Raw genomic sequence first — 15,597 nt, forward strand, 5'->3', positions numbered from 1 at the left:
ACTGCGTGCAGCAGGAGGCAATGCCTAAGAACAATGTCTGCAATGCAGTTGATTGGAATTAAGTAATGACTGAAAGATTGAAGTTTTCCAGGGAAGATTAGGAACAACTGGAGAGTCAAGTTCCTTATGTTTAACTATTGAAGGAGTAGAAAAATTTATTGCTTGCAAGTTCACTACTGCTGCTATCAGAAACACAGTGAACTGATTTTTGAATCAGGATGTGTTGAAGTGTTTTGCTCTCATACAGTTACTTCTAAATGTCTCACTAAATGTAACATAACTCTTTGTTTTTAGGTCTTCATGCTATGTATTCAGAATTACTAACTAATCCTCAGTATCACTCTTAGATTGACCCAGTCATTCAGGTCCATTATTTCCCACTTACGTATGCTTAAAAAAATGTGTATTTTTTAATCAGAATAATAAATGTTCCTTTTTAATCAGAAAATAATAAAGGTTTAAAATGTCTATTATAATTTGAATAACCCCTAAGGAAATGGTTAACCTGATCTCCAAACCATTGTTAAATGAGTGTTATTATATTGAATATATGTAGTCTGTAACTGAGAACATATGTATATGCATATATTTATTTATCTATTTATGTATACATGTGTATGTGCATGATATATGCCCCTATTGATGAATAATGCTCAGTCAAGTAAGTTTCAACTAATCAGGAAGCTTGCAGAAATCAAACAAATCCATCCTCTGAATATCAAATCAAAAGAATATCAAATCAGGTTCTGAAACCTGAATATGTACCAGAATCATCTGGAGAGCTTATTACAAGAATTTTCTGGGTCCCAACACCAGAGTTTCTGATTTAGTAGCACTTGAGTGGGACCTGAGAATTTGTATCTACAACAAGTTCCCACCCACATTGTGCCAATGTTGTTGGTTTAGGGATTACACTCTGAGAGCAACTGTGCTAGATACATTTCTCAATTTTTGAGAAATAAAAAAAATCTCAGCTCCTCCCCAAAATCCACATGCTTAGATTTGCACCTCTATCAGCAAGAAAACTGAGTGGAGTTTTGCTCTCTCTGTTGCATTATGAAAACATTATATATATAATATAATTATATGCGTTATGTGTGTGTATATGTATATATATATACACAAACACACACACATATATATAATTTATTTAGTTTTTTCAAAATGTTAAATATTTCAAATTGAAGCTATATAACTTCCCTGAATTCTGCATATTACATACCCCTAAATACTGAGAAGCACTACTTCAGATTTTCAAATACAAAAAAATTTCATTATTAAATAGCCATATCTCTTTCTTAACTAAAAATAAATTCAACTCTACTTGTAAACTTTTTTTTTAATCTGAGAGATGAAAAGAACACTGACAATATTTTTAAAAGTTTCTGAATATCATATATTTTATAATTTTTAAAAGATGCAATCATATTTACAGGTTAAGAGAAAAGAAATAATCTACATTCCTTCTATTATTCCTTCTTCTTATTTTGGTTATCCTTTTTTTAAAACTATTGTATTACAAAAGTGTTCATCTTACCATTCATTTTTCTAGGCACTAACTATGTAACGTATATGAAAAAAAGGTGAATCAAAAAATAATCAAACATGAAATCATTAACATAAAGTATCAAAAATTAAATATCTCATAGAGGAAGTCTGAGAGAACATAGGAGATATAACGTATAGCTATGCCTGCCTTGGAAAAAAAAATCTTTTTGCATATTACCTATCTAAATATGATAATATTTAACATTAGTGAAGGTTTTTGAAAAAACTTATTTGTAAGAATAAATTTCCTTTTAAAATTTACTCAGAAGTACCTACATCGACAATTAAGAAATCCAGCCAACACCAGGCATTGGTGAAATAGGTTTTATAACCATATGCTATCCATTTTAGAAGCATTTCCAGAATAAAGATGTAAGTGAATATCTTGTCAGCATACTCCAGGATAATCTTAATGGTCTTCTTCTTTTCAATATATATATCTTCAAAAGCCTGTGAAAATAATATTCAGATTTAAATTTGCTACAACTTAAAGCTTATGATTCATGACAAAAACAGGAAATGAAATTCTGATAAAGAGACCACTGAGATATAATACTATTACAGGCCAGCTGTCTTTCTTCTGGTTTACAGTTACTGTGTAACACTTAGTTCTAGCCTTTGCACCAGTGCAGGGGGCTGATCACCAGAAGTCAAGAGAAAGAGAGTGAAAAAGAATGAAATTATTTATAGTCCCCTAAAAGAACCATGACCTCTGACACATTCAGGGATTTCCACTCATCTGACTCCCCTTTTATCCTCCTTCAAATTAGGTAAGTCCTAGTAATTTAAGACATGATTCCAGGGTCAGCCCCTTTTATAAATCTCTCTAACCCTGCACTCTACTTCGACACAGAAGTAGGATTTAAGCCCTCTCCTTCAGCTCTTATGTGCCTGTACATTCCCAGTGCCTAGCACTGTGTCAAGAACACAGCAGGAAAGGTTTGCTAAATGAATGAATGCAGTAGCTTAATAGGGCTATAGAACACAGAAGATGGTTTCTTTGAATTTTGCACCAATATTTTATCATTCATTAAAAGTTTCAGCTCTACAAATCACTGTTATATTTATTACATCAATGTGACATCTTTTAACACTTTCCAAGAAATTTTAGTAAGTGATAGACGATGATACTGTGGTCATAGCCACAAGGCCCGTGGGAAATAATTTGAATGGACTTAAAGAACTGATCTCACTGAAGCCACTGAAAATGACTGCTGACCTAAACAGGTCTAAAGTATTAGATTTTTCTCTTTCAAGTTTAAACAACATTCACTTTGTTGGAGAAAATGAAAGCAAAAGGACCTGTATCCTTGGTGGTAACACTGGACTACCTGTCCACAGTCATGGGCTTGTGCATTCTTATTCTTCTTATTCCAAGTTCTTATATCAATACTTTAAAAATGATCCTTAGCACTTTTGGAGAAATGTAATCCTCAATATTGAAGAAAACAGAGAAGTTGGAACAGAGAGAATGGACAGATCCATGAAGATGCTGAGAGAAGGTTCTACCAGCTAGCAGAGGTTCTGAAAGACAATGGAACTAAAAGGCAAGAACTGAAGTCCAGCCCTCAGGACTCTTCTGCTTCCCTTCTCTGAGTTCTGGAGGAATCGGGCAAGCTACCTAAACAAACTCTGGCAATGCCTCAGTCCTTGAAATGCGAAGACAAGGAAGGGGCTTGATAACAAAGAAGAGTACACCTTGCTCCAACCCATGGAGCCTGAAGCAGGATTCTGCCTGCAGAGATCCTACCTTCTAGAACTAATCTTGTGGATGAGGGAACAAGGAGGCAAGGAGGTCGCTGTGTGAGCTCGGCCAAATCTGAGGCATAGGCCTCCCTGTTACTTATTTCGGTCACCACTCATTTGTTTCTCCCCTTTCTGAGGACCCACAACACAGTGAAAAGATACTGTGGCTTTGAATTTAGACTTCAGTTATACCTCTGCCATTTACTAGCTTTGGGACATTAGCAACTTTTAAAACTCTGCACCCAGCTTTCTCATTGGTAAAATGAGCAAAATACTATAATCTCACAAGATGTTTGAAAATTAAAGAAGAAAACCTATATAAAGATCTTGAAACACAATAAATATGTACTCAGTTGGAGCTATTACTTTTTATTTATTTTTATTATTAATTAAGGTACTATTCATTAAGTAAGGTATTTAAAAAATCTAGCTCAGTTAGCAAACTCCCTGAGTGAAAACACCAGTTTCTTGAAATACATTTCCCTTTTCTTCCTTATATGATACATTTGAATTTCAGTTTTGAGAATGCCCCTCCCGCAAAATGTCATCTTCCTTTTTAGACAATTTGAACAAGGGATTACTGTAACCTTTTCTTTAATTTTTGGTAATCTCCTTTCTAAAAGTCTCAGTCACATATGTGACTCAACATGACTCATCAACTTCCTCAGTTATTAGGAATACAAGAAAATGTAGATGTTATCGAGACTCCTACTTGCATTCCACCAGATAAACAGAGCAGCATTTTTCTTATTACATCTTCTGTTTTCGGATAGGAAATTTGTTGGCAGAGGCAGTGCACTGTGCGCCCTGAGCATCTCTGCATGTTCCTGTTGGGCAGGCCAAGAACCCAAGGCCCTGACTGCTCCTTATCCAGGTCCTTTCTTAGGGTTGTTTTTGCCACAGGCAACCTTGAGGGATGAGGTAGCGTCTCCTTCTGGGACAAAGAGCAAGTCTGCTTATTGCTTGCTATAAAAGGATGGGTTCCCTAAGCTCAGTGCTTCTCAGCTGTGATGCGAACACACTGTATGTGTACTGTTCATTTTAGTCCCTGTTATGCCCTCACTGGACTTGGGGACAAAGGGAACCAACACACATATGCTAAAGTTCTTGCTCCTTTCTATGCCATGAGTAACAAAGTCCTTTGTCTCTGACTCGGAAGCCTCCCATCTTCCACCAGCATCCATGAAACAGTAACAGGTTAACTTTCGTAAGTGAAATCAAATCCCAGATCCATAAACCTGTCTAAGAGGAAACTTACAAAGTTCTTGAGTATTCTGTTTTTAGTAAAATGGAACGTCCAGTGGTATCTTTAGCTGGAACTGGGCTTTTCTAATGGCTCATCTATATTCGTGTCAGCAGGAGAGAAAAGCAAACAAGAAAAGGCTCAGGGAGCTTCTGACTCTCCCAGATCCCTCTCAAACCTCAGAGAAGGCACTTGGCACAAGTACAAGAATGACAGACCTATCCCATTCTCACCCTAAAACTACAGTCTATTTTCCCTTATGCAAGATGCTTCATAAGCTGACACTGCCTATCTCTGTCACAGTATCTCTGGTCACCACCCACCTGCCTGGATTTGCTCTTCCTCCCATGACACCTTCTATAGTTTGGGAACTGTTAATTTCCTGAATGTCTCATGCTATTTTATGCTTCACTCCCCTCAGGCCACCTTCCTGGCTGGAAAATTCCTATTCATCTTTCTAGATCTTGCAAAACATCATCTACCGTTCTGAAATCCCAAGCAGACAACTCTTCCTGCTCCAGAGCTTAATCATGCATATACTTCACTTACAAACATATCCCAATTCTGTATCACTTGTGCCTCTCACTTCCCTAATGCTCTCTGAGCTCCTTGAGAAAAGCACCTGGATCTTATCCAACTTTGCATTCAGGGCAGCAAGAATAATGCCAGGCATGGAGTAAATATTTACTGAGCTAAGTAAAATTTTGTCCTTGGGACTGATCAGAGGGATTAATTTTTAAGTAAAACCATCTGCCATGATATTTTTATCTTCAACTCATCTATTAAAAATAATGACTTCATTGATTTAAGCCTTAGATGTCAGATCACTTACCAGAGCACCACTGCTGAGCAGGATCATGAGAACAATGAAGCTTTCAAACCAACTGTGCTCAACTATCCGATAGCAGGTCTTCCTGATGTTCCACCAGATTTTTCCTTTCCCTGATTCTGTGTTAATTTGGCAGCATGGGAGCCTCCGCACACAACCTGGCAAGAAAGACATGCATGTAAAATCTGGATATTCAGAATACATAAAATACTTAACATACATCATTTAATGCAAAGCGCTCCTACGATAGTTCCTCAACCAAATAATTTCTAACACTTACACCTGAAGTTTCAAATAGTTTCAACTTGGATGCTGCCTTTTCTCATCTCTTAACTCTCCCTGGTGTTTTCTTAATACTTGTATCAGTAATTTCGAACTTGGGATGTATTCGTGTTTTCTGTTCTTCCCTAGTTTCTCATCAATCTCCTCTACAGTGTTTAAACCACATATTGTTCTTTTTATTACTGCAGCCCTAATGCAATCCTAATACACAATGAGCAGTAAATAATTACTGGTTAACGAATGAACTACAATCTCAAGACAAAAATGCATTTCATGGCCTTCTTGATACGAATTTAGTCTACAGTCTGGTGCTGCTTCAACTCCTCTATAAAACACCCTTTGAGAAAGAGCATTCTATGTAGTACTTTAAAAATTAGTAGAAGGTCCTATAATTCAGTTCAAAAGAAACAGATCTTGATTACAAGAATCAGATGAAACTGTTTCAAGTACTATAAGTTAAAAACAAATCTGACTTTGGAATCCCAGATGCAAAACACACTGCTATAAAAAACTGAAGAATATTTTATTTAAAGTTGTTTAGGTTAATTCATTCATATCCCCATTAAACATTTACTGATTAACCTTTTACTCAGCTGTGTACATAGTTTCTTCTCCTCAAGATATCTATTACTGGTTTTTGGTTAGGCGGCTAGATATAGAAATAAATTACTATAACTGGATAATGCAACTAAAATGACAGATATGCTGGGGTTATGTTTGATAGCTTGGAAGAAATTCACGTAACCTGGCTTATTTGTTGAGAAAGTGAGGTCAGAGGAGGTTTTCTGGAAGAGGTGGGACCTGAATTGAATCAAAGTATTAGCCAAAAAGAGTAGAGTGGAATTCCAGGCCAAGAGGCAGCAAAATGTGCTGTGTACAGGACTTACAAGTAGTTCAGAATTTTGATGAAAGCAAACTGCACAGAAAAGGGATGGATGAGAGATAAGGTAGAGAAACTGGTCAGATTATGGAAAGCATTTTCTCCCACCTTAAGGAGTTTGGCTATATCCTAAATCCTAACGAGGAGTAAGTGAAGGGTTGTAAGCAGAAAATTACATAGGAAGATTGTAATTTAAATAGATGTCGCCAGCAACTGTGGAGGATAAGTTGGAAGAGAAGAAGAAGGAGGGGTGGGGGGCAAAGAAAGACCCAGAGCTAGAAAACCAGTTAGGGTCTGGTTCAGTATCCCCAACAAGAAGGATAGATTTGGGAAGCTCTGGTTAGGAACTAGAGCAATAACAGAGTCAAGACATATTTGGCAGGTAAAATCAGCACATTTGCTGACTGATTGGATATGGGATGTAAGAGGAAGGGAGAAGCCCAGACAACTGGGTGGATGTCAGTAATGAAATGAAGACCACAGGAGCAGGAGCTGCTTGGGGTGATAATGAGTTTGAGATGCCAGTGAAACCTCTAAATACAGACATCCTGTAGATATTTGGAGGTGTGAATCTGAAGCTCAGGGGAAAAGTCTGGGCTGGAAAAGAATGTGTAGGAATCATTAGCACATATGTGTCAGCTGAGATCAGGACAGTTGTTGAGGTCACACACAAAAAAGTATTTAGGGTGAGGAGAGAAAAGGGTCGAGTCTGGAACATTCTGGGACAGCAATATTAAGAGACAGAATTCAGTGGTATGCTGGAGCCAACTCATACTGGCTCTTGACAACTTATTGTTAAATTGCCAGGAAATGTTGCTAGCCTGTTGTTAAATGCAGCTGTTATCAAAAATTAAATTGTATAAACTTAAAAATATAACTTACTTAAAAAAGGTAATAAATACTAAAATATATTACTCTAATAATTTTACTCTAAAAATATATTACTCTACATTTTACTATTATCTATGCTCTTGAGTATATTTAAGCATTCTATCTGGTTGGTAGAATATGTTATACTGTTGGGCTACAATGTATCTCTTCCCAACTCTGCATGCAGCAAAGTCACACCAGTAGTTTGAGATCAGCCATGGTGGGAATCTTTACAAAAGTCATCAAATGCTATAAATCCAGGCTTGTTGATTTTCTAGAGAAGAATTAAGAAAGTGATGGAGAAAATGTTAATAAAACTGGAAAAGTATGCCATATTGGTAGCCATTACACTGTGAATAGCACAAAAAATTGAGGAAATATTCTTTCAGTATTCGAATTCTATTATCTGATTCAGCAAAGATTTGTTCACATCACTGATGAAAGAGTCAAGTTCTGACACACAGCCTTTTCGTTTCACTCTCACCTTACTGATTAACGTAAATGAAAATACCAACCAACCTTCAGGTTAAAACTATACTTGTTCATCAGTTGCAACCACTGTTTATAAATATAAAATTTTGGCAAAATTCAACAAAAGCATTCTGTGGGAACCAATTAGCTATATGGAATGTTCAATGAAGGATGGTGATTATATTACTGCCTGTAAATTGTGTACCACATATCCTTTATATCAGTAAAATACATGGTAAACTGATGGATGTATGCATACTTTGTTTTTCTTGAAGAACTGGTTGTTAAACATTTACCTGTCCACCACTGGGAAAGGTAGAAGATGAGAAAACCCTGAAGGAGGTGACAAAGTTGGGGTGGGGAAAATGTAGAAGAGGCTGCAGTAAAAGAAAAGTCAGGGAAGAGTTTCATGAAGGACTGGTGAACACATCTATGACCAAGAGAGTCTCAGAGAGAGAATGATTGAAATTAAAAAAAAAAAATAAAGTTGATTAAAAAATAAACAATCAAAATTACTTAAAAAAAGGAAGAATTTAAAAAGAGGAACTACAGTGAATTCTTCTCTTAAAATTTTTAGATCAAAAACCTCGTTTGGAGGGAATGTAGAAGGTGGGAAAGCAAGAATGAACAGCACTTTTTAGAGGCTTGTTTTAGAAGTTTGCAAGTTTGGCACTCTAAAAATAATTTACTTGTCTATAAAACAATATATTTCATTAAAAATATTGAGCCTATCAAGTAATAACTTCATATAATCATAAGCTGTCTGTTCTGAAACAACAAAGCTATATAATTCTCTTGATGAAATACATTTTTTGGACAATGTCTTGTTATGGTTTCTTTTACGATTATGTAGCGAAATTAGTTCATTGATCCTTAATACGAGGTATCTCCTAGTACTTTAATTTCCAGTTTTATAGAAATGTAGCAAGTTATGTTTTTCTCCCAAGTCTGACATTTTTGCTAACAATTTTATGTGTTCTTGTCCTTTCTCTCTGGAAACTTCTAAGTTCCCAGAAGGCTGAACTGTGCCTGTTATGCCCTTTCTTTCTGCTCACAGTACTTACTACAATCCTCTACATAGATTCATATGCTGGGATAGTTGACTTAAAAGACATAACCCCCCAAAAAAAGAGTTCTAAAATCACCTAAGCATTAGTCATGATCTGAAGGGTCATGTCTTTGTGAATTCTAGAATTTACACAAAGTTTGGATGAAAGAGAAAAAAAAAAAAAAAAAAAAAACAACTGGGTGAAAGGAAAATATACACATGGCTTCACTTATCCAATGTTATTACAGTTTACATGACCTCAGATCTCAAAGAATTTATCTTCATTGTATCTAAAACAATTACTTTATATCTCAAATGCATTTAGTAAAGAAAGAATATTTTATAAAATGATATGAAAAAATAGTAAAAGGTAAGGCCAAAAATTGACACCAGATCATCTTTTTCGGGGCAAAAGAAAACACCAGATAGAGTGGAAAAATTTAAGATGAAATTTTTTTTTATTAACTTAATGCTTGAGACTTTAGAACTTATCTTAAAAACAAAGATCTTGTGCAGAACAGAATCTATCTGCATCAAGTATAATTACCAGAGGAGAAAGTTATCTCTTTGGTTAAGAAGATTTTACTATTTGGGATTTCTTTTTGTAGGTCTTAAGGTTGAAGAGAAATATTATTCTTATGATTGAGGCAGGAAAAGGCACTATATATTCTAATTAGAAAAGTAAGTAAACTTTTTATCTGAGATGAAGGTTCGTAAGTATTTTCCTCAGGATTTATCACACCTCAGAGAGTTTCTCTCTTATTTTGAGGCAGGAGAATAGGACCACCGCCTGTCTAGCTTTTATGCAAAGGCATATCCCAAGAGATTTCCAACCTAGCTGGTTAGCAACGTTATCACACCTTCTTTTTTAAAAGGACTATTAATTAAATGTAAACACAGCAGAGAACGTCTCAAACATTTTAATAGGTCCCCATGGGTAAATGCTATTTCTTTTGGGTGGTTTCATTAATTTGCTCTTGTGATCCATTAAGTAAAATCTCTATTGTGTTTCATCATGTTAAACTAATGCTTTCAAATAAAAAAGAAACCACAGGCCTCTTCTAAGTTTAGCCATTAATAAAAATATAACAGCATGATCAGTATAATTAATATAAAAATTTATTAGGAAAACATGTCTTTTTTTAACCACTTCTTAAAAACTTCTAAATCCTTTATAACGAGTCTTTTGTCCACATTTTCCTTCCAAAAAAAGACAAAAATAGGCACAAAGGAGTTGGTTATTGTGTTACTAAAGTTAGAATTAGTTATTAGTTATTTTATAGGAAGTGGAACTCAGAACATTTTGGGGGAAAGTTGAGTTAGCTCCTCCTACTAAATTAATAGAAAATACATTATTTTAAGGAGAAGAGTGTGTCCTTCTCACACCCTAATCTTGATTTTGTGATTTACTAATTGTATGATCCAAAAGGAGTATAATATAAAACCAAGCAAAATCAAACAGTCATGTCATGTTCATAATTATATAGATTGCAAAGACATGTAGAATTAAGGATAGTGAAGAACAGTACCAGATCTGGGAAGGTACCTGAAGTCTTGAATGATAAAGCTAATGAAACAGAACTAAGGAAAAACACAGAATAAGAGGGAGGAGAAAAAGGTGAAGAGGAACAAGATGCAAATGAATAAAGTGATAGTTATGAAGTTAAAAAGGATCAATGGATGTGAGGCTATGAACAACAAAATCATTTTAGCATTCGTCTTCACTGAAACACAACTATTCTGATTTAACTCTCCCACTTCCTTTGATTTTCCTGCTGCCTTTCAGGTAACAGAAACCTCTAGAGGCCAAATGCTGCTCTAAATTGGCATTGGTTCTAGCGCAACACTTGTCAACCAATCACGACTTGGTAAGGGTAATTTCCACTATGAGTAAACAAGTTCCCAATTTTCCATCCTGTCAAGCCCACTTATTTTGAACTCTTCATGTGGAAACCATATATTTCCAGTTTCTTGAGGCCCCAAGCTTGGTGTCTTCTTTGACTCTTCTAAAGAGAAGAAAGCTTTAACACCCAGCATCGAATCCATCAGCAAATCCCTTCAGCTTTAACTTGAAAATATACTCAGAATCTCATACTCTCACCATCCCCAATACTCTCACAGTAGTCTACACTCCCATCATCTCTCACCTGGATTACCGCAGGGACATCCAAGAGGTTTCCCAGCTTCTGCCCTTGCTATCCACCTATCTGCTCTTAAGATGGCATTTTGTGAGACTTCTCAATGAGATTCTTATGTTTTTCAATGCTCTTGAGATCTGGCCTCTACTGTGTCTCTAACCTCAACTTCTACCACCCTTTCCACCTCTCAATCTGTTCTACTCACACCGGCCTCTTGATTTGGTTTTCAAATATGCATATCGCCACTTCAGGGCATGTGCCTTCATCACTCTGCTTAAAATACTCTTCCTTCATATATTTGCGTGGTCCACTTCAATCTTCTTCAGGTCTCTGATCAAATGTTATCTTTTTAGAAAGGCCTTCTCTGACCACTCTATTTGTATGAGAGTAGGCTTCCACCCCTCAATCTTAGTATTCCCATTTTCACTTTACTTCTCCATAGCATGTATCACTTATCAGACCTACTAAATATTTATATATTTATTTGGGTAAGAAACATTGTTTTTTTTCCCTGCTCTATCTCTGTCTAGTGCTCAGGTCTGGGCCTGGCAGACAGAAGGTATTTAATGATTATTTGTTGATTGGATAAAAGAATGATTAAGTGGATAAAGGGTTGAAGGGCTCAGAAAATTGGTTGCCCTGTTTTTATCAGGCTGAGCCTCTTAGCCCAGCAGGTCCGGTAAGTATAAAGTCTCGAGTGGAGCACAGCTGCTCAAAGTGATACGACTCAGAGATGTGTGTTTGCTAGTAGATATTCCTGTCATTAAAAAATATATATTTATCTGTTTATTTAAATTTTTATTGAGAACATACATACAGTGTAGTACACATATTTTAAGTATATATATTGATATTCTCATGTAACAGCCATGTAGGTCATGATATAACATTTCCAAGCACCCAGAAATCACCCTCATGCCCTTTCCCAATCTGCACCCCCTAAAGGTAACTACTAGTCTGACTTCTATCTTTGTAGATTGATTTTGTCTATTCTTCTCCTATTTTGCCCATTTTTTCCAGCTTTACTGAGGTATAATTGACAATTAAAAATTGTATATATTTAAGGTGTACAACTTGATGATTTGATATAGGTTTATACTGTGAAATAATCACCACAATCAAGTTAATTAAATTGCCATCACCTCACGTAGTTACCAACTTCTTCTTTTTGGGTGGGTTGAGAACATTTAAGATCTACCCTCTTAGCAAATTTCAAGTACACAGCACGGTATTGTTAACTATACTCATATTGTTGTCCATTAGATTTCCAGAATGCATTCATCTTGTGCAACTGAAACTTTGGTTCTCAGTAAATTTTCAGGGGTCAAGACCACAATTCACTGAAAATGTGTTTCTATAATATCTCTTATATACTAGACTCAAATTAGAAGTTATGAATAATCTCAAAATCATTATATAAGTATTCTCATTGGTGTTTTATAGGATTAAAATAGCACCTACAGTCTGAAATAGCTTAGCATTAATACTTTCTGCAGAGGGTTTAAGTTTTTCTAAGGCCCTTCTCTGATATAGAGCCATAATTTGTTAGATAAGCCCAACTTCTTTCTGGTTATCCTAGAATTTTAAGTCAGGGTCATTCATAAAATGTGTGGAAGAAATCTTGGTAGCATCTGTACAAATTTAAGTTTACATGGTACTAGTCAATTTCATTTTATCGTGATGCTGAAATACATGATGATACTCTTAAATGCCTTTAACATGAACACTTCTAAAGAAAACTCCATGTGTTTTGCTTATAGTACTAATTTGAGTTAACACAAATTTCTATTAATTGGGTGTCACACTTTTTTGCTTCTCACACACACAAAAAATGACATTTGGCTTTTATTTAAAGAGAATTCATGCATCCATTGTAGTTTGCAGATATCTTTATTTGCTGGTCATTTTGTTTACTGCATGAGTGTTATAGGAGACTGGTTGAGAAAATCTTGAAGAATGAAAGCGAGTCAGTGATTTCTACAAAAAAACACAAATGCTGAGAGTTTAAGCCCATGAGTAGATCATGAGTCATTAGCATCAAGGCTACCACTGCTTCTAGATAAGATTGCTAACAAAATACTTTAAAAACAATAAGGAAACTAGAAGGAGATGAAAGACAGTACTGTGCTAATTAATTTATTAATGCTATCTCATTTAATCTCCTCAACATCCCTATGATATGGATGTAAAATGTACCCATTTTACAGATGAGGCGTCTGAGGTATAAGACTAAAATGTGCTCAAGGTCTCATAGAGAGTTAGCAGTAGGCCAGTTAGAACTCATATTTATCACGCTCCAAAGCTTGTACAATAAATTATTGTATTACATTGCAACCCTACTCTAGGTTTGCGTTTTTACTTAGATGACACAATACTTGCTTAGAAAACTGCATATTTTCCCAAGTCCAGTTCAAAGTTACTGCTTTGAATAAAATCCCTGAAAAATTCCAGGAGTAGTAAGAAGTTCAGTAAGGTAGAAAGTGAAAAGGAATGAAAAGAGGCACTGTTAGAAAATAAGAGCCTGAGGCCAAATGTAAAGGGCCTTACATGCCAAGTTAAGGACTTCAGGTTTCATCCTACCAATGGTTCTCAAATTTTAGTGTGCATCAGAATCTCCTGAAGGACTCGGACCCTATCTCCAGAGTTTCTGATCAACTTGTGTGTTTTGTGATCAACCTGTGGCTAGAAAGGGAGAGGTTAGGACTGACTTAAAGTCGAGCTTGAGAGGCAAGATAGATCATGACATCACTAAATGTGATAGAGACTGGAGGAAGCTGTAGATTACATGTGGAAACCCCACTGAAGTTTGTTTTGAACTTATTCAACTGTTGCTTAAAGACAACAGATGGAGATGAGCAATGGGGAGCTGTAGGCAGATCTGGAACTTGAATGAAGTCAGGGGTAAAGATAAAGATGTAAGAGCAACAACACAGAAATGGTTGCTTACACCACAGACACGGACGAAACCACTTAGGGCTACAGAATAAGAAAAGTAGATAACCAAGCATCAAAATGTGGGCAAACGTCATTATTTAAGGTTTGTGCATAAAAAATAGTCACTAAAAGAAACAGGGGAAGAAACTCAGAATTCTCAGTGATGTAAAAGAACAACAAAAATAGAGTGTGGCCTCTGAAACCAAGGGAAGGAAGAATTTTGAGACAGACTATGGTCAACTGTATCAAATGGTTTCCTGACAGAGTAGCTTCAGCTTTTGATGAAAAGGACAACAGTATCTACCCCATTAATTTGTTTACTGGTTCCATGGAGCTGGGAACGTGAATTAAGGATCTAAATGAGAATATGAACATCTTTCAGTAAGTAGAGTGCTATATAGTACAACACCGTCACCGTCATAAATTACTGTTAGTAGCATATCATAAGTGTGGAAACTGAAGCTTAGAAAGCTCCAGCAACGTGCCCTTAGTCACAGAGCCATGACTGAATCAGCATTGGAATAGAGTCTTCTGACTTTTTACTCATCAACCCCCAGTAAGTATTAGGTTTTAAGACCAAAGCCAAAACACTAATAAATGGCTGCTAACTGAGGTCTCAATTTTTCTCTTACCATCTGTAAAACAGGCCTCTGGCTCATCTGAATTTACAGGCTCAGCCTCTGCTTCCTCTCCTTCTCCTGGCACAGGGTTATCAACTGTGCTGCACTCAGAGGAACTCGATCCGTTCAGCCTCTAAAAAGAAATTCACCACCCCACCAGAGAGTTCATTTAGGGTTCATTCAAATCTTGCATTAAAACCATATTTGATAATCAGAGTCATGCAAAGTGTTATGAAAAAAGATTAACAGTATGATGGCCATAAAAACATATAAACATACATTGAGGTCAGGTCACCTTACAATGCATCTGTGCTTGATCTTTCTATCTACACATCCTGTGAAAAATACATTTCCTTATTTTTAGTATGCTAACAAGTTATGGACAGAATCAGTCTTAAGGTAATATTTTTATGTAAACTATAACATCTGCAAAGTATTGGCCACATTTTTATTTTGCTTTATGTTTAATATAAATTTGTATACACCAATAATTACTATTTTAGAACAACCAAGACCCTGATAGAAATAATATACAAGTGCCAAACTGCCAACACCTGATAATTGAAAGGTCAGATCTGACAACTGGCAGAAAAAGCTTGTTGGTACTTAAAAGTTTTAAAAAGAATAAAATCAGTGTAAAATGAAATCCAAACATATTTTTTCTATTAACGCTTGGATTTGAGAATATGTATCAGGATGATATAGATAGAAGGCCTTTCATCAAAACAAAAAAAGTCAAATACTGTATTGGAATCAAAATGTCAAAGACCATAGCAATTATCTTATCCAATACCACCTATTTCAGTGATAGAATTTCAGGATACAGTAGATCATAAATATTATTTATAATGTCAAGAGATAGTGGCTACTAAAGTGAGTACCACATGCAAACTCTGAAACAAAGATTCCATGAAATTGAACATGGCAGACCAACACATGAGAGGAATGAACTCATTGTCATTATGATCATAGAACTGATCATAACACA

General features: G+C 35.8%; 1 protein-coding gene across 3 annotated transcripts in view; it reads right to left on the minus strand.

Moving 5' to 3' along the window:
- The window catches only part of SCN9A (sodium voltage-gated channel alpha subunit 9), an 84,429-nt gene that overhangs the window by 18,580 nt on the left and 50,252 nt on the right, over positions 1–15,597 (minus strand). For all 3 annotated transcript variants that reach the window (XM_059927215.1, XM_059927214.1, XM_059927213.1), the window contains exons 17-19: positions 14,622–14,742; positions 5,370–5,524; positions 1,825–1,998 (exon numbers count right to left, since the gene is read on the minus strand). In XM_059927215.1, coding sequence (XP_059783198.1) covers positions 1,825–1,998; positions 5,370–5,524; positions 14,622–14,742 — 450 coding nt within the window. The remainder of the gene's footprint in view (positions 1–1,824; positions 1,999–5,369; positions 5,525–14,621; positions 14,743–15,597) is intronic.

The sequence above is a fragment of the Balaenoptera ricei genome, chromosome 7 (assembly GCF_028023285.1).
Source record: "Balaenoptera ricei isolate mBalRic1 chromosome 7, mBalRic1.hap2, whole genome shotgun sequence".
Lineage (NCBI taxonomy): Eukaryota > Metazoa > Chordata > Mammalia > Artiodactyla > Balaenopteridae > Balaenoptera > Balaenoptera ricei.